This window comes from Euleptes europaea, chromosome 1 (assembly GCF_029931775.1).
Source record: "Euleptes europaea isolate rEulEur1 chromosome 1, rEulEur1.hap1, whole genome shotgun sequence".
Lineage (NCBI taxonomy): Eukaryota > Metazoa > Chordata > Lepidosauria > Squamata > Sphaerodactylidae > Euleptes > Euleptes europaea.
Genome location: NC_079312.1, coordinates 58547175 through 58574263, shown reverse-complemented (window position 1 = coordinate 58574263; position 27089 = coordinate 58547175). Strand labels below are relative to the sequence as shown.

The following is a 27089-nucleotide window of genomic DNA, read 5'->3' as shown; positions in this document are numbered from 1 at the left end:
AAGAATAGTTATTGCAAAAAGTTCCTAATCCCAAAAATTCTACCGAGGATACAAAAGGGTCATATGGCCAGTGGTCTGTATCCGTAAACTAGGGTTATTTTTGTAGCATTCAATCCGCAGCTTTTACTGACTGGTCTGGAATAGGATTACAGCCAGATCCCCTTACATTATCAGAACACAAATTCCATAGTGAATTTACATGACGAAGTCACTGTGCAGGAATGGGCTAACAAAAACCTTATATTAATGGGACAGTGTCAGGGGGCCTATTCTGCCCCTTTGCAAAGTGCTTGTTCTCATCACCCAGAGTTGTTGTGTATGGTCTTATTAACATTAACTTTACACAGAGCCAGCGTGGTGTAGTGGTTAAGAGTAGTGGTCTGGAGCGGTGGACTCTGATCTGGAGAACCAGGTTTGATTCCCCATTCCTCCACATGAGTGGTGGACGCTAATCTGGTGAACTGGGTGGGTTTCCTCGCTCCTACACATGAAGCTACTTGGGTGACCTTGGGCTAGTCACAGCTCTGTTAGAGCTCTCTCAGCCCCACCTACCTCACAGGATGTCTGTTGTGGGGAGGGGAAGGTGATTGTAAGCCGGGTTTGAGTCTCCCTTAAGTGGTAGAGAAAGTCAGCATATCAAAACCAACTCTTCATCTTCTTCTTCTGTCAGCTCAGCCAGGGAACCTGCTGGGAAGCTAGATACCTACTGATAGAGAAAGACCAATGGAAAATAATCACTACCCTGCTCCCCCTTATCTTCTAGTTGGAGAGTGGTGAAGGACTTTATACACAGATGGCACTACTTGTGCCAAACGGACAACATCAGATTCATTGTCAAGCAGGTCAGTTCTACCTGTTCCACATACAACAGGTCTGATACTATAAAGATCTTATTTTTCATAGAGCTGGTATTGCTCAGCACCAAAGTCGAAGTGGAGCCGCATGAGCCTCACCCCACACATTTTCCCCACATGGAACCAAGATTAGACATGCAGTGGGCACTGTTGTATCTCCCTGCATGTCTTCAACATCCCTCCAACTGCCACACCTTCCCACCCCATGCACCACCTAGATCAGGGAGGAAATGACACACGTGGTGTAAGAGAGCCAGTATTCCTGCCCCACAAAGGGTTGAGTATCCTACCAGGAGTAACCTTGTGCTGTGACATTTTAGGGAATGAATAAATCCTGAATAGCTTATTGTGGTCATAAACACAGAAACACTCTCAGCCTAACCTTCCTTCCAGGGTTGTTGTGAGGACAGAAGAAAGGAGGAGGATGTAAGCCACTTTGGGTCCTGCTTGGGGAGAAAGGTGTGATACAGCAAATAAAGAAATGATTAAATCAATTTGATTGAATATATATTTTCTCCAATTAATTAGGTAGCAGATCTTTTTTTTAAAAACAAACAAACAAACAAACACCTTTTAATAGATGTACTTAACTTCAGGTGGCAAGTGGCATCTTAGAAGAGGCGTTCCCTTCTGTGGGGCACAAGAAGGGGATTCTAAGATCATGACTGCTGTGAGGTGTGAAACATTCACAGAGATATGCTTCCCTCCTTTAAAACATTACTCAAATTTATGCAGATTTAATAATTGATTAATTTACTTAACTGACATTATTAATTAACAGGGAGCTAACTGTATGATGGTATGCCATCTCCTCTGCTGCCGGTCCAGTCTTTTGGGGCCCCTGCTGAGCCTCTGCCAGCTGTGGTGAGTCCAGGGCTGCCACTCTCATGGCTCCTGTGGGTTGTTTTCCCATTAGGTGGGGCTCCAGACTGAGGCTGGGGGTGGGCTGGGCGGGAGTCCAAGGCCAGGCCCATCCCCAGACCATGTACGACTGTGATGATCGGACATGAGCCCGTTACCTGGTCTGTTCAGTTTGGTGCCAAATGACTTGAATGCCTGCTGAATAGCTGGCAACAGATTTTTTTCAAAACTACCCATGCATGAAAATACTGAAACTCCAAACAGATTGGCAGCCCTTAATGTTGCTGAGGTCTACTTAGATAAGAAGATAATTCACAGTGAGCTGTGGCTTATGAAAGCTCATACCCTGCCAGAAAATATTTTTGTTAGTCTTTAAGGTGCTACTGGACTCTTGCCCTTTTAGATAAGAAGAAGAAGAGTTGGTTTTTATATGCCGACTTTCTATACCACATAAGGAAGAATCAAACCGGCTTACAATCTCCTTCCCTTCCCCTCCCATCAACAGACACCCTGTGAGGTAGGTGGGGCTGAGAGAGCTCTAAGAGAACTGTGACTAGCCCAAGGTCACCCAGATGGCTTTGTGTGTAGGAGTGGGGAAACAAATCCAGTTCACCAGATTAGTGTCCACCACTCATGTGGAGGAGTGGGGAATCAAACCAGGTTCTCCAGATCAGAGTCCACTGCTCCATAACTGAATGGTAGGATATGTGTGATTTGTATTTGATTTGCTGTGCAATCCTAACCCCCTAACTGACTTCAACTGACTGAGAGTGCCATTGACTTCAACTGTCTGAGAAGGGTGTAACTGTGCTCAGGATTGCTCTGTCTGTTTAAACAATTGTCTGCTGGATGGAGCAGTGGTGCAGCAGGTGTCTGTGAATGCTTGTGTGTGAAAAGCTTGTTGCACCTTACTGCACTGTTAGGAAGAAATCGGGGGAAGCAAACTGCTGGACAGCCATGAACAGGTTGATGAACAGATGAAGGGTCTGTCCAAAACTTGGAACCCTGCTCATAACTGGTGAATAGGCCATGAGGGTTTTCAAGTCTCCCTAGTAGTAACCAGGAATACAGTGCTAGTTTTCAAAAGCTGAAAATGCATTCATTAGAAGAAACAGTTTAAAACTTTAGGGAAATAGCCTTAGGTTAAGCATGAGGAAGAATGGAGTTGATTCAGCAGTTCAATAGTAGGACAAACTGCCCAAGTACGCACTGGAATTTCCTTTTCTGGAGCTTTAAAAAAAACTATTGGTCAAATATTCATTTGTATATTATACATGCTGGAGATCCCAACTTAGGTCAGAGAGTGAGGACAAGATAATCCATTGGGATCCTTTTTTTTTTTTTTTTTGGTATAACAAGGAACAGTTTAACTTTCCAGTTGACAAATGCAATCACATTTGTAGCTGAGTTGCATGGGGTCCAGATGATGGGTACCACTTGTTGGGAAATTGCTTTCCCCCAGCATATCATAAAGCTGGCTCACAAGGGATATACTGTCACCTCCCAGCAATCCCTTGAAGGCAATTTATGATGCAAGCAGCCAAATCTAGTGGGGAAAGGTGAGGGGATGTCATGTTTTGAATGCTCCTCTGTGAAAAATAGTGCCACAGTGCACATGGTGTATGTGTGTAGGACCAATCATGGGAAAAGCCAAACTGAACTCTCTGACATGCACTTGTGCGTGGTGTAGTGGTTAAGAGCAGTGGTTTGGAGCAGTGGATGCTAATCTGGAAAACCGGGTTTGATTCCCCACTCCTCCACATGAGCGGCGGACGCTAATCTGGTGAACTGGATTTGTTTCCCCACACCTACACATGAAGCCAGCTGGGTGACCTTGGGCTAGTCACCCAGCAGGCTCTTATCCCCACCTACCTCACAGGGTGTCTGTTGTGGGGAGGGGAAGGGCAGGTGATTGTAAGCTGGTTTGATTCTCCCTTAAGTGGTAGAGAAAGTCAACATATAAAAAACAACAACTCCTCTTCTTATAAAATCATATGGGCATCTGTTTTACTATGCCAGTAGCTTCCAGACATATGCACTGGTGGTAAAACTGGGATATAGTTTTCACGCATGATAATATGTACACATTTCTTTCATATAATTATATATGTCCTATGCAGGCAAAATTTCAAGTGCGAAGAGGCCCAATAGCACCCGATTTGTGAGGGGAGGAAGTGACTGTCTTGCATTAGAATCTTTCAAACAAGCAATAATTAATGTAGTGTGACATTAAACCTGATTCTTTTCACATGGGGGAGAAAAATTCTCCCTCACTCTAAATGGCTTTGGCTGTGTTATCACTTGAAATTGTTCTGTGCCGCAATTGAAACAGGCTGTATTGCACTCTGTTCCCCTGCTCACCGACGGTATTGTCTGATTCTGGGTGATATTGCATTGTATTGAGTTACAGAGCAGTCTGTCGCATTGTATTGCATTTTATTGTACTGCATCACATTGTCCTGCATTGTCTTGCATTGTGTGGAATCGCAGGGTATTGCAATCTATCATGCTCCCGTTACATACTGACAAGAGCATCATTAATATCTGCCTGTACTCATGGCCTCTATGCCTGTGGTTTCTCCTGACATACTTATAGCAGAGAACGATTAAAACCATGGCTGCCGGCTAATCCACTCCAATCCCACTGGGAAGTCGTCAAAATTAACTGGTCAATTTCATCCCTGGTGTAAACAAATATACTTCCAATGGACTTTGGTAAGAGGTGTGGCACCTTAGGTGACAATGTTAGGGGGACTTCATGCATAACTTTTTAGGCATGCACTTGAAATGTTTTATATGTGTACGTATAGAAGTGAAAATATGACAAGTGTTATTTTCTAAACATGTATTATCCACTCATATTGGCGAGGCGTAATTTTGGCTGCAGCTCTCTGTTGAGAGACCAAGATGGGTAATGTGTCAAGTGACATTCATTTTCTATGGAGGTTAATGCCCCTAAATACAGTTGAAAATAACATCTTGATTTTAGTCTAATAGCACCTTAGAGGCCAACAAGATTTTCAGGGCGTGGTGAACTTTTGAGAGTCAAAGCTCCCTTCACCAGATATTAAGTAACAGCTTTTCAGCTTGCCAACTTGTATATTGCCCACCAGTTTCCCCCTAGAATCCCTGCTATGTACCCCTCCTTTCCTGTCTCTCAGATCAGATCATTAGCAAGCTGCTTTGTCTGTCTGTCTTTCCCTCCCCCACCCCCTTTGAAGGTATCAGACTACTGGAATCAAAGAGGCATTTCAGTGACTCAGGCGTTTCCCATTGCCCTATTCCAGCATCCTCTACTCTTAACGTGAGAGCTTTTCACGTCCTATTTGGGACTGATAGGAAGCCCTTTCATTGTTTCGCTACATGGATATTAACACTGATGAAGGAAATGCTCCATCTGATAACAGGACCGTTGAAAAGAGCACCACTTCCCAATGAGCAAACGGAGAGACAGAGGATTCCTGCTGGACTCTCAGCAGCTCAGCTACGCTCGCCTAGAGAGGCCCCATGGCCAAACCCAGGCAAAGCTGGCCACCTTCTTGCACTACCGTGTTTTGGTATTTACATGTCTCCTGCATTCCAAATGGAAGGAAAAAGGACCACGCCCTCTTATCTGTTGTGGTGGAGCTGAACATTTTGCCTTTCAGATGATGGAATCCACCCGTTGTACCAGGTGGTGAAGTGATAGTCTAGAATTTGACAAGTAGACAGCATCTTTAAAAGTGGTACATTTGAGTCTCACTTCAAGGCTCTCAAAGGGCCTGGCTAGAAGGTGAAGGTGAGCATGGAGGACTGGGATACTCCCCTCCCCATTATCTCTGCCAATGGACAGTCCCAGCTTCTCAGTATCCTGACAGGTCCCAGCCAATGTTGTAGTCTTTGGTGATGCTTCTTTCATTATATAAAACAAACAAGCCAATAACTTACAATGGAACAGTGTATCTCTGCCATTGGCTTTAGTGTGCTGATGAATTTTAATAGCAAAATGTTTGGGGAGCCAATGTTGATGAACAACATGGTATAAAATGAATAAATGACCACCTAGGTCTGATTTTATGCTGCATTTGCTAAATATGGAGCAAGACAGGGGGTGTAAGTTGTTCCACAAAAATCTGAGTGTGGTTGTGTCAGTCATCGACAGAAGTCAAGATCAGACACTAGATCAGTAAATTAGGGAGGCACAGGGCCATGCTACTGGCGAAATTGGATCTGGGATGGTTATAGATCTAACGTAACTGGAGTATTTCTGCCTTGACATGTTGAGGAATGAACATAAGTCTTTTGAGTTTTTTTACAGCAAGTTTAAAATCCTTTATAATGCAATGTAACAATCAGGCTAATGATTCCCACTCTACCAGTACTGTGCAGCCCACGATCACAAAGCATCAGGTAATATTCAGTGAACTTCAGAATAGCGCTTACATCAGTGCCCAGATATTCAGCATAGAGGCTGGAGGTTAGGAACTATTAAGTCAGACAGCTTAGTTACCCGAGGCAAACTCAATGGGTTGGATTCAATGAAGCATGACCCCAAGGCATTGTTCACCAGCGAAGATCTTTCCTGCCCTCTCCCTTCCCCCAGAATCCCCTCATCTTCTGAAAAGCAGATGCTGCAGGACCCATATGGACAAAAGCCATGTAGACTGGGGGTGGCTGTAGTGTGGAGGAGGAGGGAATCAAGGGAAATATCTATCTTACTTTCCTTCCATTGGTGAGAAAGGCAACACTGTCCCAAGTCGAAGGTGAGGACAAGCTCACCCAAGTCCCCTTTGTTGCTGCAGACTTCTGAGCTGGGTGGCTTTTTGTCCATACAGATCTTGTGACTTTCAGCATCAGCTTTTTGGAGACTTCAGGGGTTGCTGGGGGGAGGTAGAGATGGGAATAATCCATGTCAGCAAGCACCTTCCACTAGCACTTCATTGGATCCAAACTATAGTATAGAGAAAGCCAAGGGTATACCATGGAATTATGCCTCCAGATGTTTCTTTTCCATATGTTGCCTTCTTTCACATAGGCAAAAACAGTCCAATATGTCCCTGCAGAAGCCATGAAGGAATCTACAGGAATAAATGGTAGAACTTCCAAATACAAAGGCAGGGTACCTCTGAATACTACCTGTGGGGGACAAACCAGAGGAGAAGGCCATCCCTTCCATGTTCTGCTTGTGAGCATTGAGAAACATCTGATGGGATGCTGTTGGAAACAGAATGTTGGACTTGATGGATCTCTGTCTGACACAACATAGTTCTTTCAATTTTTAAAATCTTAATTAATTATTTGATTTTTAAAATCCTACTAAAATTATGGTATTATTTCAGAAGTTATGAATGGTGAATAGTAGCCCTAACAGTCCAGACTAGCTTGATCTTGTCAGGACTTGGAAGCCGAACAAGGTCAGTACTTGGATGGGAAACCCCCCTGTTGCGCAGAGGAACGCAATGGCAAACCACCTCTGCTCATCTCTTGCCTTTGCCATGGGTCAGTTGTGACTCAATGGCACATTTTATCTTTTATGGATGGGCAAGGATTTCTGTGTGCCCAGAGTCTCTGGACAGTATGAGGAGGTACATCATGGTTAGAGAATAGGGTTGCCAACCTCCAGGTAATGGCTGGAGATCTCCCGCTATTACAACTGATCTCCAGCTGATAGAGATCAATTCACCTGGAGAAAATGGCTGCTTTGACCATTGGACTCTATGGCATTTAAGTCCCTCCCCTCCCCAAACCCTGCCCTCCTCAGGGTCTGCCCCAAAACCTCCCGCTGGTGGTGAAGAGGGAACTGGTAACCCTATTAGGGAAAGCTATGCTAACCAGGATTTTCTAGTTACAGCTTTTCAATACTGGTCTTTGCTCGCATAATTTCTTTTCCAAAAAAATCCAACTTTCCTGAGTCTGAAAGGCACTGATTGCTTAAAGGTCTCTATCCCAATCTGGCTTCACACCACGCTTCTCTGTCAGTCCTGAAAGTCATTTTCTCTGGCTGCTACCACCCTAATCAATTAGCCACCTATAAATAGCTTGACTGATTTCACCATGACATCCTCCAAGTGTAGTTGCTGCCAGCTCCCTGCATTACCTGGGAAGCTGGATTCCTCCACCCCCCATCAGAAGAAGCTGGGGTGGGGGTGGGGGAAGGGAAGGACAGGGAGGGGCTACTCTGGGTGGCTTGTGTTCTTTCTGCCACAATGGCTTCTATCTCCAGTGTTCCTTTCCAAAATGTATTAGTTACCACCCTTTCGCATCAAAACTGAACAATGCTTTTGTGATAGAGCTTTATTACCACACATGCTGCTTTAGGTATTTGGCCTCTGTGCCTACACAGACAAGAGCAGAAGGGGCCTGGACACCTCAAATCTCTGTGCATGTTTTTTTTAACACAGACTGTTGCTACTTGGTATGCCCTATTTGTATAATTAATTACAGGATAAGTAATTAAAAGGTAAGCAAAAGGCAAAGTGAGCCATCAAGTTGCAGCTGACTCATGGGGACCTCATAAAGTTCCACCTCCTGGGGTTTTCAAGGCAAGTGTTTTGCCATTGCCTTCCTCTGCAGAGCAGCCCCCGTTTTCCTTGGCAGACTCCCATCCAAGTACTGAGTGTGGTCAACCCTGTTTAGCTTCCAAGCTTTGGCAAGATTGGGATAGCGGGGGCTATAAGGACTGATAATTGTTAAATACGTCTTACCAAATAAATCTTGGCAGTGATGGGTCTTAGAATCCATGAGATTCAAGAAACCACTTGGCAGAAGAATTCTCCCCAGCTGGTTTGAGTTGGTAATCTTTTGTCATTTGTATGTTCACATGGTATACCTACCATGGTTAACAGCTTGTCTTATTTTAAGAGTTCTTGTCTTATCTTATGTCAACCTAGAGTAGGCTATGAGAAAATTTAACAAACTTTTTCAAATGGCCTAAGAAAATCCAAGGAGGATGTCTTCCAATGACTATTAGCCATGACGGCTAAATGAATCTCCCTGTTCACCGGAAATATACAGCTGAAAAATCAGATACTGGGGAACAAGCCACAGAAAATGTTTGTCACCTTCTTGACCTGTTTGTGAGTTTCTAGATGCATTTGGTTGGCTACTATGGGGGACAGAATGGTGGAGGAGATGAACAAAGCAATCTTAAGCAGAGTTACACCTTTCTAAGCCCATTGACCTCAACTATTTAGGACTATATTGGTGCTATGGTCTGACTCAGCAAAGCAGTTCTTATGTTCCTAATATATCTCACTTATCCTCACTACAGGTTTGAAAGAGTGTTGTTGGTAGATTTGGTTGTGAGAGCCTGATTATTCTATGTAGTGACCTTCATGGTTAAGCAAGGCCTTGAACCTTGCTCTCTTACATTCATTTCATACCCAATGCCATATGAATTCAGTTTTGCTTTTTCCAAGTACTGGGGCTAGGAATGCCTAGCCATTGCTAGGATTCCATTTTTTCCCCCTAGACCTTCTTCCTCTTTGTATAAGCTGAGCAACTGCATGCAGTGCTATCAACAGAAAAGAAACACCATTACAACATGGCATGAATGGTATGTTCTGGGTAGACATTAGCACTTGTTGAATCCATGAAACTGTCTTATACTGAGTCAGAAGATTCTTGGTTTATCACAGTCCGTATTGTCTGCGTTGAATGGCATCAACTCTCCAAGGTCTCGGGTCTTTCACAGCTTTTGCCCACCCCCACAGGGCAGTTGGCAAGCCTATTCACATCACCTACTACCTAGCCACCCTGACCTGGATGGCCTGCACTAGTCTGATCTCATCGGATTTTGGAAACTAATTAAGGTTGGCCCCACTTAGTACTTGGATAGGAGCAAACCAAGGAAATCCAAGGTTTCTACACAGAGGCAAGCAACGACAAACCACCTCTGTCTTCTCTTGCCTTGAAAATCCTACAAGCTGCCATAAGTTGGCTGTGACTTGATGGCCCTTTCTTCCTTCACTCTGTGACTTGATGGCCCTTTCCTCCTGATCCCTCTGACTGGAGACTGAAGGGACTAAACCTGAAGCCTTCTCTGTGTGCAAATCCTCTGCCACTGAGCTGCTGCTCCTTCTTGTCTTTTGTTGCTCATTTTGAGTATGAACAAAGAAACGGAAAACAAAGGTCAATCTCACCTTTTGAATTAGGGAAGCAGTGGAAAAGGACAACATTACTAGAAATGTGAGACCAGTGGGTCTAAGCTACAAAAAATGAAGCTGAGAAAGCTGGCGTTCTTTTATCTGGAGCCATTTTTAGTGCCACGATGCACTGATCCTTTTGATATTGCCACTGAGGACAATGCAGTCAAAAGTTCATTATTGATGCCTTAAATCAGCACTGATGGAACTGTGATAACCTTCTTGAGTCAATGTACACAGGAGTGCCCCATAATTCCTGCCTGGTGCTTTAGCATTGAGCAGGAATTATAGGAAGAAATCCCTGCAAAAAAAAAAAAAGAGAGAGAGAAGGAAATCCAGTGCCATGTAAATAGCAGGACTGCAAAATGCAGTTGATTAATTGGATAGGTTAGCTGATTTTAAACTCTTTTTGATTGACTAAAGGTGCTCTTGATTAATGAGGCATCAGATTTTTTAAATAAGCTGATCATTTTTAATATAAAATATACAAAGCTGCAAGCACAGGAGCTATTTCAAAAAGGGCATTCCCTCTTCTCCCTCCTGTGAGAGAGAATATGGTACCTGCCGTGACATGTGCATGCTCTAAAATTTAATCCTCTAAAAATTAAGAAAGGATACCTTTTTCCTTCAAAAATATTTACGTTAGGGTTGCCAGGTCCCTCTTTGCCACCGGCGGCAGGTTTTTGGGGCGGAACCTGAGGAAGGCGGGGTTTGGGGAGGGGAGGGACTTCAATGCCATAGAGTCCACCTTCCAAAGAGGCCATTTTCTCCAGGTGAACTGATCTCTCTCGGCTGGAGATCAGTTGTAATAGCAGGAGATCTCCATCTGGTACCTTGAGGTTGGCAACCCTAATTTACATGTGCAAGTGAAAGCCATTTTAATCAGTTGACTAATTGATTAATGAAGTAAATATGATTAATTGATTAAGGTTTCTTGAACAAAATGACAGTCTTACTGTGCATTCCTATACAGTTACTCTAGTCTAAACCCACAAAGGAACTGGCTTTGACTGCATTGCCAGTAATTTCTCATAATCTTGTTGCTTGCTGGGGATTGTCTAACTGGTACTCAGGCTATAACATAAGAAGGACATCAGTGCAGGCTGAGTACAAGCCCCAGAGACTTTGCAGAGAGTCTGTGAGCATGTGAAGCTCCCAGAAATTGCCTTGTGTCGATGCTACAAAAGCACCATAAATGTGTCCAAATTGTATCAGTGGTGCTGCAGAATACTGCTGCTGTTTTAGGGATATGAACCAAGCATAGCAATGACTGTTGACAGTCCAATGATAATAATTACATGAAAGCAACAGGAGTTCACTACGCGGAAGGTATACCAGAGATTCAATTAACCCCATGTGGATCATGCAAATGCATTTCAGCGCTGAACACAGCATGGAAGCACGGCCCCCTGTCTTCTAAGCAAGAATCGAAGAAGTAATCAGGACAGAGACGCAGTCCTTCCCTTCCCAGCCCCACATGCATGGGAATGTGCGCCAACACAGCAATTGTAAACATGGATTGTATTCCCCTGCGTATAGCTCCTGTTTGTCTATATGGGCCCCAGTAAGATCCGTCGTGGCTTTACTTATGACCTGTAGGCACACAGAAGCTTCCTGCCCCTCACTCCCCCTGGCCCTGTGATTACCGTCTGGTGCTTAAAGAGTTTCCTTTTTGCCAGCTCCTTACTATTGTTCTGGAGCCAGGCATCAACTCTGTGTCTCAAGGTCATTTCACATCAGCCATTGGGAAGGTAATAATCTCTCGCTGAAGTGTCTGGGCAGAGGCTGAGAAACATCTTGCTCTGATATTTATGGCTCCATGTTTGATCAGAGATCCTGGGAACCAGGCCACTACTTTTCCCTCGAGAGGAGCAGCCTGATCTAGCGCTCACTCAAAGGACTGGAAGAGGAGTCAGGAAATACTGTGAATTTTAGCTCCTATGCTCTGTGTTTGAATGGCAGATGTCAGATGACCAGGGGATAGGGTTGCCAGGTCTCTCTTCACCACTGGTGGGAGGTTTTTGGGGTGGAGCCTGAGGAGGGCGGGGTTTGGGGAGAGGAGGAACCTCAATGCCATAGAGTCCAATTGCCAAAGCGGCCATTTTCTCCAGGTGAACTGATCTCTATTGGCTGGAGATCAGTTATAACAGCAGGAGATCTCCAGCTAGTACCTGGAGGTTGGTAACCCTATCAGGGGAGGGGGTGCCAACAGACACAAGACCATATTAGATTAAATGTCCTAGCAGACAGAGCATTTAGGGATGATTCACATGTCTTGTTTATACATGGAAGTCTATAAACAGAATGTTTATTCAGTTTGACCACCTTCTGCAGAGATCATGTGATGGCTTCAACATGTGTACCTCAGTGAAAAGTATAGATCTTTTAACCCACACCAAACACTGGCAGGCAAACTATGCAAGCGATGGAACAGCAGCAGTGCTTCCTCAATATATAGCCAAATTGAACAGGGATTCATGCTGGCTACATGCTGAGGGCCATGTGAACCATCTATCCATCTATTTTTTTAAAAAATCCTGCCCTTCCTTCAAGGAGCTCAGGGTGGCATACATGGTTCTTATCTATCTTATCCTCCCAACGAACCCTGTGTGGTAGGTTAGGTAGCGGGAGAGTGACTCACCCATGGTCCTAATGCAGGGGTCGGCAAATTGTAAGTCCCTGCCATTTCCCCCTCCCCATCCGGAGTCCTCATCTGGAGGCCTGGTCTACTGCGCGAGCGGGCGCAAGAGCAGGGGCTCCGAACCAAGTTTGGAGAGCCGCACTCAACGGGCCAAAGAGCCGCATGCGGCTCAGGAGCCGCAGTTTGCAGACCCCTGTCCTAATGCAATCACGGCTGCGAATGTCATTTACTTCCTTTTGACATTTAAATTGCCATTGTGTGTCTAATTCACTCGTCTCTACTTAAGGATAGATGGAATCACATTCTAGCTGTATCTGAAGAAGTGAGCTGTGACTCACGAAAGCTCATACCCTGCCAGAAATTGTGTTAGTCTTTAAGGCGCTACTGGACTCTTGCTCTTTTCTACTGCTATCACCCAAGGTCAGTGAGTAAAATTTATGGCTTAATTTAGGATGATTCAAACCCTGGTATCCTAGGTCCTGGTCCAACTCTGTAACCACTACACCACATAGGCTTTCAACTTACTCTTGAAATTGAGCTAGGGAGCCTCAGATCCAAATTATACATACTTTCAGACACTTATTCAATGGCCTCAACCAGCATCTCTTGGCCTCAGTGGTCCCTCCATGACCTGTTAATAGGAAATCCATAATAGTGACCTATCTTACAAAACTGCAGCATGGGTGAATAAGATAAGAAGCAATAATTGCTCGCTCAGATAATTAGGGACAGTGCTGATTATAAATATCTATCATTCACATCATGATTATTTGAAGTCCCCATCATATTCTTGGGAATGGTCTGAGGTTCAGGATGCAGCAATCTGCCTGAAGCTAAGCAATTCTAGGTCTGCTCGGTGCTGGGATGGGGGTACTGTCTAGGAATCCAGTATACACTGTTGTTAGTTCCTAGGAGGACTCGTCTGTAATATATAGTTAAAAGAAAACTGGTGGATGTCAGTCAGGAATGGCCAAAGTCTCAAAAAGATGCCCTTATAGGAAGTTGGACTAGATGGGTTGGATCCAGGGGACGTTTTCTGTAGATGGATTATGCACGGTTTGGAGAGAGTGGACATAATACTAGAACGCGGGGTCATCTGCTGAAGCTGGAGGGTGAGAGATTCAAATCAGATAAAAGGAAGTATTTCTTCACACAACACAGAGTTAAATTGTAAAACTCCCTGCCCCAGGAACTCCCTGCCCCAGGCTGCCAGCTTGAAGGGCTTTAAGAGGGGAGTGGACATATTCATGGAAGAGAGGAGTATTCATAGCTGTTAGTTAGAATGGATACTAGTCATGCTGCATACCTATTCTCTCTAGTATCAGAGGAGCATGCCTATTATTTTGGGCGCGGTGGAACACAGGCAGGATGGTGCTGCTGCACTCGTCTTGTTAGTGGCTTCCTAGAGGCACCTGGTTGGCCACTGTGTGAACAGACTGCTGGACTTGATGGGCCTTGGCCTGATCCAGCAGGGCCATTTTTATGTTCTTATGTAGGATGTGGTGATGGATGCCAACTTGGAAGGCTTTAAGATGGGAATGGACATGTTCATGGAGGAGAGGGCTATTCATGGCTATTAGTAAAAATGAATACAAGTCATGATGCATACCTATTCTCCCCAGAATCAGAGGAGCATGCCCATTATATTAGGAGCTTTGGAACACAGGCAGGATAATGCTGATGTAGTCGTCTTGTTTGGGGGCTTCCTAGAGGCACCTGGTTGGCCACTGTGTGAACAGACTGCTGGACTTGATGGACCTTGGTTTGATCTAGCATGGCCTTTCTTATGTTCTTATGGAAGGGGGCAATTTTTGCCCTCCCACAGCAGACTACCAACTCCCCCTGTGCTGATTCTGAGGGTCCCTGTCCCCTGGGATCATCATTTGAACCTACAGCGGGCAGGGGAGAGCCAAGCAAGTCATGCTCTGCTAATGAAATTACCCCCATTAGCGGAATTGCTCCCACTCTTCCTGAAGTAACTAGTTGACGTTTCTTCATAACCAGACCCACTGAGGCTGGTGTATACAGTTCTCCATCCCTCATTTTTTTCCTCTCAATGACCCTGTGAGGTAGGTTTGACAGAGAGAGTGACTAGCCCACCGTCATCCACTGAGCTTTAAGGCTGACTTGAACCTGGGTCTCCTTGGTCTGACACAGTGGCTCTTGGTAAGTGTCTCTCAGACTTACGTCTTCATTTATAAAATGGAATATTAATGGCGTTCCTCAGATGCTTGCTGTACAAGATCAGTATTTAAAAGCACTGTGCACACTAAGCACACTTTAGAAATTATATACACCAATAATACAGATAAAATTTGCAGAAGGAAATAGAATCAGGGTTGCTGCCACTGATTAGGAAGATCCTCCTATCATTGGGCAGGTGCTTATATTGTCATAAAAGACTCCAGGGGGTTTTCTCTTTAGGCTAATGGAGGGTGGGTCATTATTAGTGACCGTAATAGGAAAGAAAGGTGAATAATGCAGTGTATGCATTGCATGAACTAACCACAGAACTGTAATAAATGGATGGACTTTGCCATTCAGCTGTTTCCGGATTGATATATTTAGCTGTATATTCCATTACTGGCCTTCGTAAGCTCACAGCAGTACACATCCAACCATGGCTGTTCATGGAAAATCTGCATCCTGAGGCTCTAAGAGCAAGCACAGAGAGCAACAGTTTCTTTTTCCAAGGCCTGATCTCATAAACAATGAACCGGGTAAGATAGGTCCAAGCAGAGACCTTTCCACTGCTCCGACAACAAGCTTTGTGTCAGCAAAGCCATGAAAACTGCATTTATGTACAAGTGAGCAAGATATCTTCTCTGAGGTGATTGTACACCCTGCAAGATGCAAGTTCTCTGCCATGGGCATGTTCTCTGCCTTTTTATGCCAATATGTGGCATCACGGGACACCAGCATTTGATGCACATTCCAAGCATTTCCATATGAAATTTGCCCCGACTTCAAGTATGAGGGAAGAGGAACTGAGTCAAAATCCAAGTGTCAGAAATGCAACAAATGCTTATTTAATGAGCAAAAACCTGCCTATATAAAAGTGGATTTCCCCCCTTTTATTTTGGAGGCTTTCAAGAGGCAGTTTGATTTGCCCTCCAAAGCACTGGACACAGGTGGGATGAAGATGCACCTTTATTGCATGCTTACCACTTATAAACGTCTTGTGCCGCAGCTCTCAATGAACAGTGAGCTGGTTGTTTGGAAAGAGTTGGGAAACAGGTGAGATGAGAAATCTGGCCACATGATGACCTGAGCTTTTCCACACAGTTCTGTTTCCATGGATTTCCAATGGGTTGCAGGAGTGTGATAAGGCTTGGCTCACCACATGTCCGGAGCCTACAGAAGGCTACCTTCCCATGCGGTTAAGAGCTGCCATGCGGGAGGTTTGTAAGCAGTGAGCATGCAGTAAGCAGACATCTGCTTTCACCCTAGGATACAGGAAATAATGTGCATTAGTAATAACCCCGTTGCTGAAATGCTCTTTGAGAGGCTACAGTCAGATGGCAGTGTGGGACACAACTGGGTCTCCTTTGGGTCAGTGCAGCCCAAAGGAGGGTATTAGACTTTGAGAAGCTACAGTCAGATGGCAGTGTGGGTCACAACTGAATCTCCTTTGGGTCAGTGCAGCCCAAAGGAGAATATTAGACTTGAACCTGGGTTTCCTCACGTAGATATAATTGGTGATATTGGTACATCATTGCCTGAGTTCCCCTCAGGTTAAATGGGAATTGTCGTAACTTTGATTGCAAGGTAAGCAAGAGGAATGAGATAGGAAAATATTGGGGCTCACCTGAGAATTAGAGATACGACAAATAGAGCACTGAGATTAATTAATTATCAACTACTTTAGTTTCTCTGCCAACAAAACTGACTGATTTAGTTTGAATTTCTCTTCCAACAGGCCTACAATCCCCTGCTGTTGTGTTTGATGGAGCTCTACCAATGGACTTGACCTGTAATAGAGGCAGGTGGGTAGAGTGGGCTGGACACAAACATGCAATGAAGCAACAAGGAACAGAATGAGAACAGGTACGGAGCAGTCCATGTTTGACAGGTAGGGTTGCCAGGTCTCTTATTGCCACCGGTGGGAGGTTTTTGAGGTGGGGGCCTGAGGAGGGTGGGGTTTGTGGAGGGGAGGGACTTCAATGCCATAGAGTCCATAGGCCAAAGCAGCCATTTTCTCCAGGTGAACTGATCTCTATTGGCTGGAGATCAGTTGTAATAGCAGGAGATCTTCAGCTAGTACCTGGAGTTTGCAGCCCTATTGACAGGTCATACTGCTTCAAAGAGAGAGGTGTTGGTTACCTTTGAGCAGAGATGCTCTGCAGTTCAATGATGACCCAGTTGCAGAGCTCTGAATGCTTCCGGGTACAGAATACAGTGTATCACAGTTTCTAGGGCAGATCAGGCTAATCTTGAGCTGTTTGTATTCAACCCACCTGCCAACACCAGGTTATAATTATCCCTACCTGATGGCTGAATAACAGTTGGCTAGGATGCATTCTAATTCCAAGAAGATCAGGGGTCCTTCATTTAATGACCTTTCCTGTGGGAACTGATTGCTTTCATTCTTGGTAAGCTGAGGTCCAAATGGACCTCCAGTGCTATGACTGGTAGGACAAGATCATAGAGATAGTTTTCACTGTGCTGCTGCTTCAAGTGCGTTTTATGTACTGTCCATTTTGCTCTTTGTACTATCAACATCATGAGTAAGCACACAGACACAGTTGATATTTGAGAGTACCTCTTTGCTACAGGTTAAACCCAATTTTGCCTGTTCTACCTGGGTTGGCTTCCAACAACAAACAAAATTTGGTGATTACATGGAAGTTTTTCTTTTATTTGTCCTGTTATGGTGAGCTGACCAAATTACTAACCCAGATCACTTGGGAAAATATGAATTATAAAGCTAAAAAGGATTACCCTGCCCCATCAACACAACTATTAACATATTCAGACCAATCCAGCATCAAGATGTATTTTTTTAAAAAACTGTTCTTTTCTATAGAAAAACCTGAATGCAGTTCTAGAGAATGACCCAACTTTGTGAATGCAACTAACCCTTCCTCTTAGCCAGCATGGTGTAGTGGTTAAGAGCAGTGGTTTGGAGCAATGGACTCTGATCTGGAGAACTGGATTTGATTCCCCACTCCTCCACACGAGCGGCAGATGCTAATCTGGTGAACTGGGTTGGTTTTCCCACTCCTACACATGAAATCGGCTGGGTGACCTTGAGCTAGTCACACCTCTCTTGGAGCTCTCTCAGCCCCAACTACCTTACAGGGTGTCTGTTGTGGGGAGGGGAAGGGAAGGAGATTGTAAACCGGTTTGAGTCTCCCTTAAGTGGTAGAGAAAGTTGGCATATAAAATACAACTCCTCCTCCTCCTCCTCCTCCTCCTCCTCCTCCTCCTCTTCTTCTTCTTCTTCTTCTTCTTCTTCTTCTTCTTCTTCTTCTTCTATAGTTTCATAAGAGATATTGGATTGGTTTCTCAAAATCAGATGCCCCATGTTTTCAGGAGGCATGGAAAACCTGATGGTGCCAGGTATGAACACAGATCACAGTACAAATTACCGTCGCTTGGGACTTGCTGCAGCACCAGAAACCTGGCTGAAATGACAATAGATGATGCAATAGCTGCATAAAAATGAGAGGCTTGACAGGGTGAGCAGAAAGCATTGTAGGGCATGAAGACAAGAATTCTCTGAAGAGAGATGCCATAAGATGTGTTTGGTGTTCCCTGGACTAAGTGTTTCTTAGCTGCCTTCAGTGCCTCATGAAATTGGAGCCATGTATCTGTTTTGGAAGGAACAATGGCACGGATACAATTCCAGCGTGATCTGGGGAAAAGCCTCGCTGGAGAAGCTGATGGAGGGGGACTTTTTCATGACTAGACAAGGAAATCCCAGCCTCACCAGGGAAACCGAATCCAGATGGTTCCTTGTACTTTTCCCAAGAAACTCTAAAGTTACAGGCTTGTTGATCAGCCCTCGTGAGTCCTCCCTTTCCTTATTTCCAGCAACAACCAGCTTTAAACATATTTCCACACAGCTGGAGGGAAACCCCAGCTGCAGTCATGAAAAATAACAAATAATAAAAGTAGCTGTGAGCAGCAGTGGAGGCTGGCAGGAAACATTCCCAGTAGCACCTGCTTCCTGAGTGCGACGTTTATTTGATCCCCTGGCACCATCTGGGCCATGCCCCACTCTTTGTTTTCGTTAAGAGTTTAGAAAAACAATTCAGCTTTGACTAATTGCTCTTTAAGGTTTTGGGACTCACCCTTTTTTCCCCTCTCCTCCAACTTCCTCTCCCTCTCTGTCGCCCTCCCGCAATGCTGCTCTCCACACTCTCTCCGCCTTCCCATCAGTCTCAGTCCAAACCTCCCACCATTGCATAGATTTATATACATATTTCCAGGGAAACCTCTTCTGCCTCCTGATAGGATGGCTTTCTCATACTGAGAAATCCAGCATCATGCTGTCCTATGGGTAGGGTTGCCAACCTCCAGGTTCAAGCTGGAGATCTCCTGCTATTACATCTGATCTCCAGCCAATAGAGATCAGTTCACCTGGAGAAAATGGCTGCTTTGGCCATTGGACTCTATGGCATTGAACTCCCAAACCCCACCCTCCTCAGGCTCTGCCCCAAAAATCTCCAGGTATTTCCCAATCCGGAGCTGGCAACCCCACCTATGGGAAACTTCTAACATAGTATGGCTTGATCCTCCCTGTTCTTGTCTTGCTATTTCAAAGATGGTTCCCTTTAGATTTCTAGATCTTTGGAGAAGTAATGACCAAAGATCAGCATGCTCCTTCAAGGGTGTGCCTGTGAAAAGATTCAAGCTGTAGAAAACAAGAGGAGAGCAATAAGTCAGAATTGGAATTTAATGAGGATTTTCTAGGAAAGATCTCTGAACAGAATATTAAATCTATGCAGCTCCGGTTTGTGCATTTTTAATTCGGACATATTTTCTACTCATTTTTCTTCAAAATACTCTGTGTGAATTGGTGCTGTACACACATAGTGCTGCTGCCTGGTCAGCTCTAAACCAGCATGCCCTTCCTACACCCTTTCCCTAGTTGCAGAGGAGGGCACAGTTACACGTTGGTATTTCATGTATGAGCTCAACTGTAAATTAAAGTTTCTCCCATGTTTATTTGAAACATCTTATGTTCTATTGCCGATTTAGCGGCTGGGATTGCTTTGTCAAGGAACAGAACAGTATGGGGATACAGGAAGCTTTAACTCTTTCCTCCCCTGCTATTTTCTCACTGGAAAAAGCCACTTCCAAGATGCTTACTATGGGGAAAATATGAGTATGTATAAGTTTCCCCAATAGGTGTAAAAAGAGCTTAGGGCAGCTTTTCCAATTGAGAGAATGGCAGGAAAGCCCCTTCTCAGTGGTCTCAGTCTGAATTGAGCACCACACATGTGGAAACTGAGGAGAACCCACAACTCCCATTGGACTGTTACAAGGGTGGGGATCTTAGACCCAACCTCTGTCATAATGTGCAAATTGTCTGTTAAAGAGAAGAAAGAAGTCACAACTGTAAGAATGTAAGAAGAGCCCTTTGGATCAGACCAAAAGTCCGTCTTGTCCAATAGCCTGTTTTGAACAATGGCCAGCCAAATGCTTCTGGGAAGCCACCTCCCCCCCCCCCAATGTTGCCCTCTAGCTACTGGCATTCTGAGGGGCATTGTTTCTGACCTCGGATGTTCCATCTATCTATCATGGCCAACAGCCACTGATATCATCAGTGACTTTCTTTAATATTCTTTCAAAGCCATCTAATGATTTGTCTACATCTTATGTGTCATTCCTTGATTATTTTTTAGGGTGTTTCATCCAAGCTACTTTGTCCAAGCTGCAAGAGCTGACTGTTTACTCCTACTCACTACTTCCTGTTCTTGATCCAGCTTCCAATCTATCAGAAGATGATTGTTAAGCTTATTAGGACTGCTATACGACGTGAAGGCCCGGAAAAGGAGACAATCTATTACAGACTGTGAATGGCTTCTTCGCCCAGTCTACCTTTCTGCCCAGAAAAAAGATGTGCCTGAGAACAGTCGCCCCCAAAGTTCTCTGTAGATTTAGGGTGGCGACGGCAGCTATTTTAGTGGACTCATGTTCCTTCACCTGATGGGTTTAGCAGGGTTAACAACAAGGACAAGGAAACAGAGGTTTTCCGGTTGCTTAATGACGCTGATTGTAAAGACTGCAACGGCAATATCCCTGACCTAATGGTCCCTCTGGGTCCTCTTTCATAGATTTGTAGAAATGGCAACTCACAGGTTAGTTTTCATTGAGACTTTTTCCCGAGACCCTGTCGCTCTTCCAATAGGAGCTGGATGTCTAGTTCAGGATCCCAGTGAACATTTCACAGCTTATTTGCAACATCTCAGCAAACTTTTTACTTCCAGTTTTCCGGTCCTAAAAACTTTGCTCTGCTGGAGCCAAGGGCTCCACTTCCTTGCTCATTCCTAACAGTCTCTTCCTGCTTCATGATGGCAGAGATTTTCTGGCACGCACAGACACCTGGGGAGCACAGGGATTTCCTTCCCTGAAAGCCGACTTTTGCTCTTCTCTATTGTCATAGGATGTCTGTGTAACTAATCATCATTAGATTCTGCACCATGAGAGGGCAGTACAAAATGCAAATACATACAGTTGGGAGTACCATGACTTGTAGGATATGCAAAGACTCATGTCAATGCTACTGCCACATTATTGGGTTCTCAGGCTACAGCAATAAACTGAATAGAATTCAGAGAAATTCTTCAAAACATATAAATGATTGTTTTGTTTGTTGCTTACCAAGGAGGATAGATATAGCTGTATTCTAATAATCTTCCAGATAAATGCAGATCAGTCAGAGTGTTACTTGTATAATTCACCCACAGTGGGTAAGGAAGAAAATCTGAAACCTCAGAATTTTAAATTAGGTGAAACTTAATTCTTAAATCCAAAGAGACCCTCACTATGTTAGGGCTCAAGATTATTGAAGCGAACTTGAGGTTTGGGATGGCAGAAATCTTTCGGACTCATTATTTCAGAGAAGTATGCGCAGAACAGTGTAACTTTGTGAGTCATATTAACTTGCTGAAGTCCTCAGCTCCACATTATCACAGGCCCAACCAGACAAGATGATGGCAGATGTCTATTTCTCTTCATGTTTCCATTTCATTCGCGTATGGAACAGATAAATCCAGATGGGTAGCTGTGTTAGACTGCTGCAGCAAAATAGACCAGTGGCATTTTAAAGACTCTCAGAATTTATTCCAGCATAAACTTTCATGAGCCAGAGCTAGGAGGTCTGAGTCCCCTGGTGGGGCAGGAGATCCTCTGCCCCCCCCCCCCCGCTCCCATTGCTCACCACCACTTTCAGCGACTGGAAGAAATTAAAAAACAAACAAACACTATTCTGGCTGTGGCACCATGTCACTTCCAGTAAAAATCTATAAAAATAATAGTTTATTGTGCACAAATTCATAAATAGATTAAAAACAGAAGCCTCATAAGAGGTATTAAAACTAACATATATAAGCAATACAATTTGGTAGCACACAAACTACTGTAACCAGATGTGTTTTGGTCTAAAGGCCTTCCTTAGTGGTCTCACAAAATATATACACACACATACAAAAATAAATATACAATTATTTATCAAGCCTGTGCAGATTGCAAGTTAAACCGTAGGGTGTGTGGGCAAGGCCGTCCTCTGCTGGAGTCTCCTTTGGAGCAGGTGAGTGCGGGAGTGGGGCCACAACCCCCCCAAGCAAGCGCTGTGAATTCCCAGCTTTCATTAAAAAAAAAGTAAATCTCTACCCCCTTTTGAGGTGGAGAAATGCCTTTCCCCTTACAGCTCTGCAACAGCAGCCACCCTCTCTCTACTGTAAACTTTCCCAAACTATTGCAGTTTTTAGAAAGATTGTGGAAAAGCAGGGGAAATCCCAGAAGGTGCACTAATATAAAACAATGCTGTGGGTAAGCAGGAAAAAAAGCATTGGACCTGGTAGATAACCTTTGTGAAGAATGACTTCTTGAGGCTACTTAGTGACTTCATAGCAGTGAGTGAGATTTGAACCACCAACTTTGTAGTACAGCTCTTCTGCTATCTCAGCTTTCCAAAGATTTTGCTTACCTTGCTGCTCTTTTTGTATCTCTTAACATGCTCAGCCAAATAGAGGTTTCCTGCTTTCTTCAGTAGCTGCTCTGTCTGTCTGTCTGTCCATTGCTTGGAAAAGGTAACCAAGAGGATTTACAAAAAGCCCAGTACAGATAAGATGCAATGAGTTCCCTGAGCAGAAGAGGTAAGATTTGCTGGGGCATACATCAGGGACCTAGAGCATTTATGCTTGGGTACTTTGACTCACATTCTCCGCCGGTCTGACTTGGTTCTTTGTTGGAGTTATGCTTGATTTTTCAGTCCTTCAAAATTAAACTCTGTTCCACACCACTCTTCCCCAAGTCTTCCCAATGCTGTTTTAGCACAAATTTACATTCCAATTTGAGTTCAACTCGTGTCAAATTTATGCAATTTGTGCATATAGCAAATGGTGGGCTTCTCAATGCATGCCCCAAATGACCACCCTCTTGTTTCCCCCTCCCCCATACTTCTATAAACCCCTCGAAGCTACAGAAGCCCCAGAAGCCATTTTTGTTGCTGGGGTTTTAATTTCCCCCCATTGTGTTCTCCCCCCTTCCCCCAGTTGCACGGAATTATTTTTAATTGATATAATCAAATTATTGCTGATACAATTATTCGGCAAGGCACTTGTGTCCCGTTCATCCCCCACCCCCCTGTTCCTTTGCGATCATAATCACTGGTTGATGTGGGGTGTAGGTTTTTTCATACAAAAACATTTCACCTACTGTTACAAGTATGTATTCCCATTGATGTTTTAAGGAGTACAACCTTAGCTCCCCTCTTGTTTTCTCAGGAGTATCGTGATAGCCATTCTTAGCCCTGTTGAGTCACACCCAACTTATTTGTTAATGTGTGTGCCATTGCAGTGATGGAGGGAGTAAATATCATAACACACATTGAAGTGTGTTCTCATGTCCCCTCGTTGACTTGGTGATTTATATTCACTGTATAGGTGCATTTATGGTACTATGTTTGTGGGGAAATTGTGCGTAATATAGGGGGTCTATGACCATAAAGAAGACATGTGCAATCAGCGCCATTAGTGGGATTTCTCACATTGCCATTGCCTAGCTCAGATGAATTAACTATTGGGGGAACCGGCCAATCACAGATCAGAGAATCCCCTCATCATCAGAGGGGCGGGGTCAATTTACCTAAGAGTAAAGTAATCATGCAGGGGGGTGGGTATTTACTGGGGTCTGCCCTACATTTAAAAAATCCTATATTTTAATCATGTTATCACTGATAATGCACCATTTTTTTTTAAAAAAAGAAGGGGTTCTTTCCACATAAAAATAAAGAATCCAAACCACGGCACTGTTTTGCCATAAAATAAACCACAGACAATCACAAAAAAAAGCAAGAGGGTTGGAAATCACACATGCACCCCCCCCCCCAAAAAAAGGGGGTGGATAACCAAGTAACACCAAGGACATCGCTCTGACCATTCTGCCACTAGTTCGCGTTTGGGCTGGGGAAATATGCATGGGCCAATTTCTCCACTAACATCCTTAGGATTTCTTCAGCCAGTATGCCCCATGCATAATGTTTTAAGAATTTGGATAAGAAAACTGTGCACTAAGAGAGCGTCAAACCCAAGGCAAACTTGTCATGCATATAAGGCCCTTGTTTCGGGACAACTTTGTTCTCTGAAGCTGCAAACTTATTTATTAATGTGTGTGCCATTGCACTGATGGAGAGAGTAAATATCATATCCCACATTGAGGTGTGTTCTTGTGTCCCCTTGTTGACTTGGAGATTTTTTGATGTTGGTGACTGACGGGTCAGACTTTTTGTAGGGTTGCCAACTCCGGGTTGGGAAATTTCTGGAGATCTGGGGTGAAGCCTGGAGAAGGCAAGGTTTGGGGAGAGGAGGGGCCTCCAGCATGTGTGTCTTATGCGGCTATATGTCTGGAGACAAACCAAAGACGTCTGGAGACAAAAGCATGGATTACAACAATTAAATTTTGGTTGCGTCTACATTTTAGGAGTAGTACTAATCCCCTTGTTGCTAATATGCTCTCTGCATCGGAAATATCTGTATGGTCTTCTTATATTGAGAAAAGAATTACTGTTTTGGGGCTCAGTGTTGAGGATATGGTGCTCCTTTCTGAGAGAGCAGCTTATGCTTTGATCAAGCAAAGAATTATTGATGTTGAAATGCAAGAACTTAGAAGTCTAGCTTCTGGAATATGCTCACCACTGCAATGGGGAATATCAAATTCCCTGCCAGAGTACTTGTCCTGTCTTACTTTCCCTCATCTCCGGAGGGCATTTATATTAGCCCGTTTTAATGCTCTCCCTTCTGCTGTTCTGTATGGAAGATATAAGAAAATTCCATACTCTGCCAGGGTGTGTAAATGTGCCTTGGGGGAGATTGAAAGTATTGACCATATGCTCTTGTACTGTCCATTTTATTGTGAAATTCGTGCGGTCCTTTTAGATCCCTTTCTCTCAAATCATGTAGATCAAGCTGATGATAGTAAGATCAAATTGTTGTTATCCTCCCGAGATTCTGAGACTATTGAATCTGTGGCTAAATTTTTTTAATGAAATTGTTAAGAGGCGGAGGCTAAATGATGTTTAGAGGGTTGGTTTTATTTGATCGACTGCTTGATGGTATGCCAATAAAGGTATTGAAATTTGAAATTTGAGAGGAGGGGCCTCAGTGTGGTACCATGTTTTCCCGAAAATAAGACACCATCTTATATTTTTAATTTTTTCCAAGAAGACACACTATGGCTTATTTTCAGGGGATGTCTTATTTTTATTAAGTATGGTACAACAATCTACATTTATTCAAAGACTGCTTGCTGAAGCTTTTCCCCTATCCCCTGGTGTTTGTGTGGGGTGAGAGAGACCCACAGACTAGGGCGTCCGCCTCCCCACTCAGTACCTTCTGGGGGTGTTAAGCAGCCGCTCCTCCCGATCGCCCTCCCTGTCGCCATCACTGTTGCTTGTGCCATCCCCATGGCCACCCCGCTTCCTCTTGGCCGCCCCGCTGTGGCTCCAGTGGCTCCTGCCGTGGCCTTCGCCCCTCATGGCCACAGTCACCGCCGCCTCCCCTCCGCGCGGGGCTCCCCCCTGCCCCTTCCACACCTGGCTGCTCAGGGAGCCCATGGCCGCCCAGCTGCTGCTGCCGCCGCCGCCGCTTCCTCCTCATAGGGACTCGGCGAATGCGATGGGGGGGGGAACCGACAGAGTTATCACTGCAGAACCGCCGCCATTATTGTCACAACCAGGCGGCCACTCTAAAGCGCATGTAATTCACAAAAGCCCATGCTAGGCTAAAAACTTGTTAATCTTTAAAGTACAAGGCTCCTGGCTAGTTATGCCTATTTATTAGGGTTGCCAACCATGCAAAGCATGCAAAGCAACACCTGATGCCTGGGAGTTTGCAAACCATGGAAAGGGGCATGCAGTGTGAGGGGAAATTGCCTAACTTTGCCTGGTGGAAGTGCCTTCTGTAAGCTGAAAGGTGTCAGGCTGCTATCTCGGTTTCGTTATTGCCTCTGACTCTGTGCTGTATTGTCTGCCCCCCAAGGTCGCATACCTAGGCCTGGGAACTCAGCTCCTGGGAAACTGTATTCATGCGTGTAATCTCCCGCCTTTCCTGCCTTATAATATCTCCCAGCTAGTGAGCCTCTCATAGCTGTCATTTTATTCGTTTGCACTGTATGCCTATTTGATCAGTAAAAGCCATCTGTTTGGACTCTATATGACTTTGTGGTGATTTCTGGTTCTGTGGGCCAAGGGCTGACATTATGACAGCTAACTATCATCTTCACCGTTCTACTAGCCAGGCTGGAGCCCAGGGGGGTTCGCCTGCCACTTGGATGGGAGCTGTGCAGCTCTCCAGGTGATCTACTACCCTGGAGCCCTTCTCAGAGGACCCTACTCTGTTACAAGACTTAATCGCTGAACTTTTCCGGACGACCCGAGAGGTTTGCCGCTTGAGGGGACTGGTACAGGCGCAGTGGCAATCTCTTACAGGACGTCTCTGGATGTTAACATCGGAGGATACTGATGCTCGTTTAGATCTTCAGGACTTGGATCAATTACTGGACGATGCCCGATTGGCGACTGAGGATTTACAAATATTAACTGGACTTTTGGATAATCTTATTTCTCGACAAACTCTTTCTACCATGGCGGGAGCCCCGCCGGAGGGTTTTTCCCTGATCCCGGATGCAGCCAGCTGCCAGGCTGAGGCCAAGCGAGTCGCTATTAGCACCGCTCTTCTCCTTGTGGAATGTACAAAGGACACCCCGGTAGCCACCTTGGCTCAAGTTTTGACCCCGACGTTTGGAGCCGAGGCATCCGCACTGGCGGTTCGAGTACAACCTCTGCTGGGCGGGGAACCTGACCCCATACTCTTGCTCCTCGAGACAGAACTTTTGCCGCGCATTACGGCAGAGACTGCCCTAAGACTTGAGAACGCCAAA

General features: G+C 44.7%; 1 protein-coding gene across 1 annotated transcript in view; it reads right to left on the bottom strand.

Annotated features, from left to right (window-relative positions):
- Positions 1-25764, bottom strand: part of LOC130475217 (fibroleukin-like) — a 77543-nt gene extending 51779 nt beyond the window's left edge. The window contains exon 1 of the mRNA XM_056846962.1: positions 25541-25764. Within this exon, the coding sequence (XP_056702940.1) occupies positions 25541-25764 (224 nt within the window). The remainder of the gene's footprint in view (positions 1-25540) is intronic.
- Positions 25765-27089: the final 1325 nt, after the last annotated feature.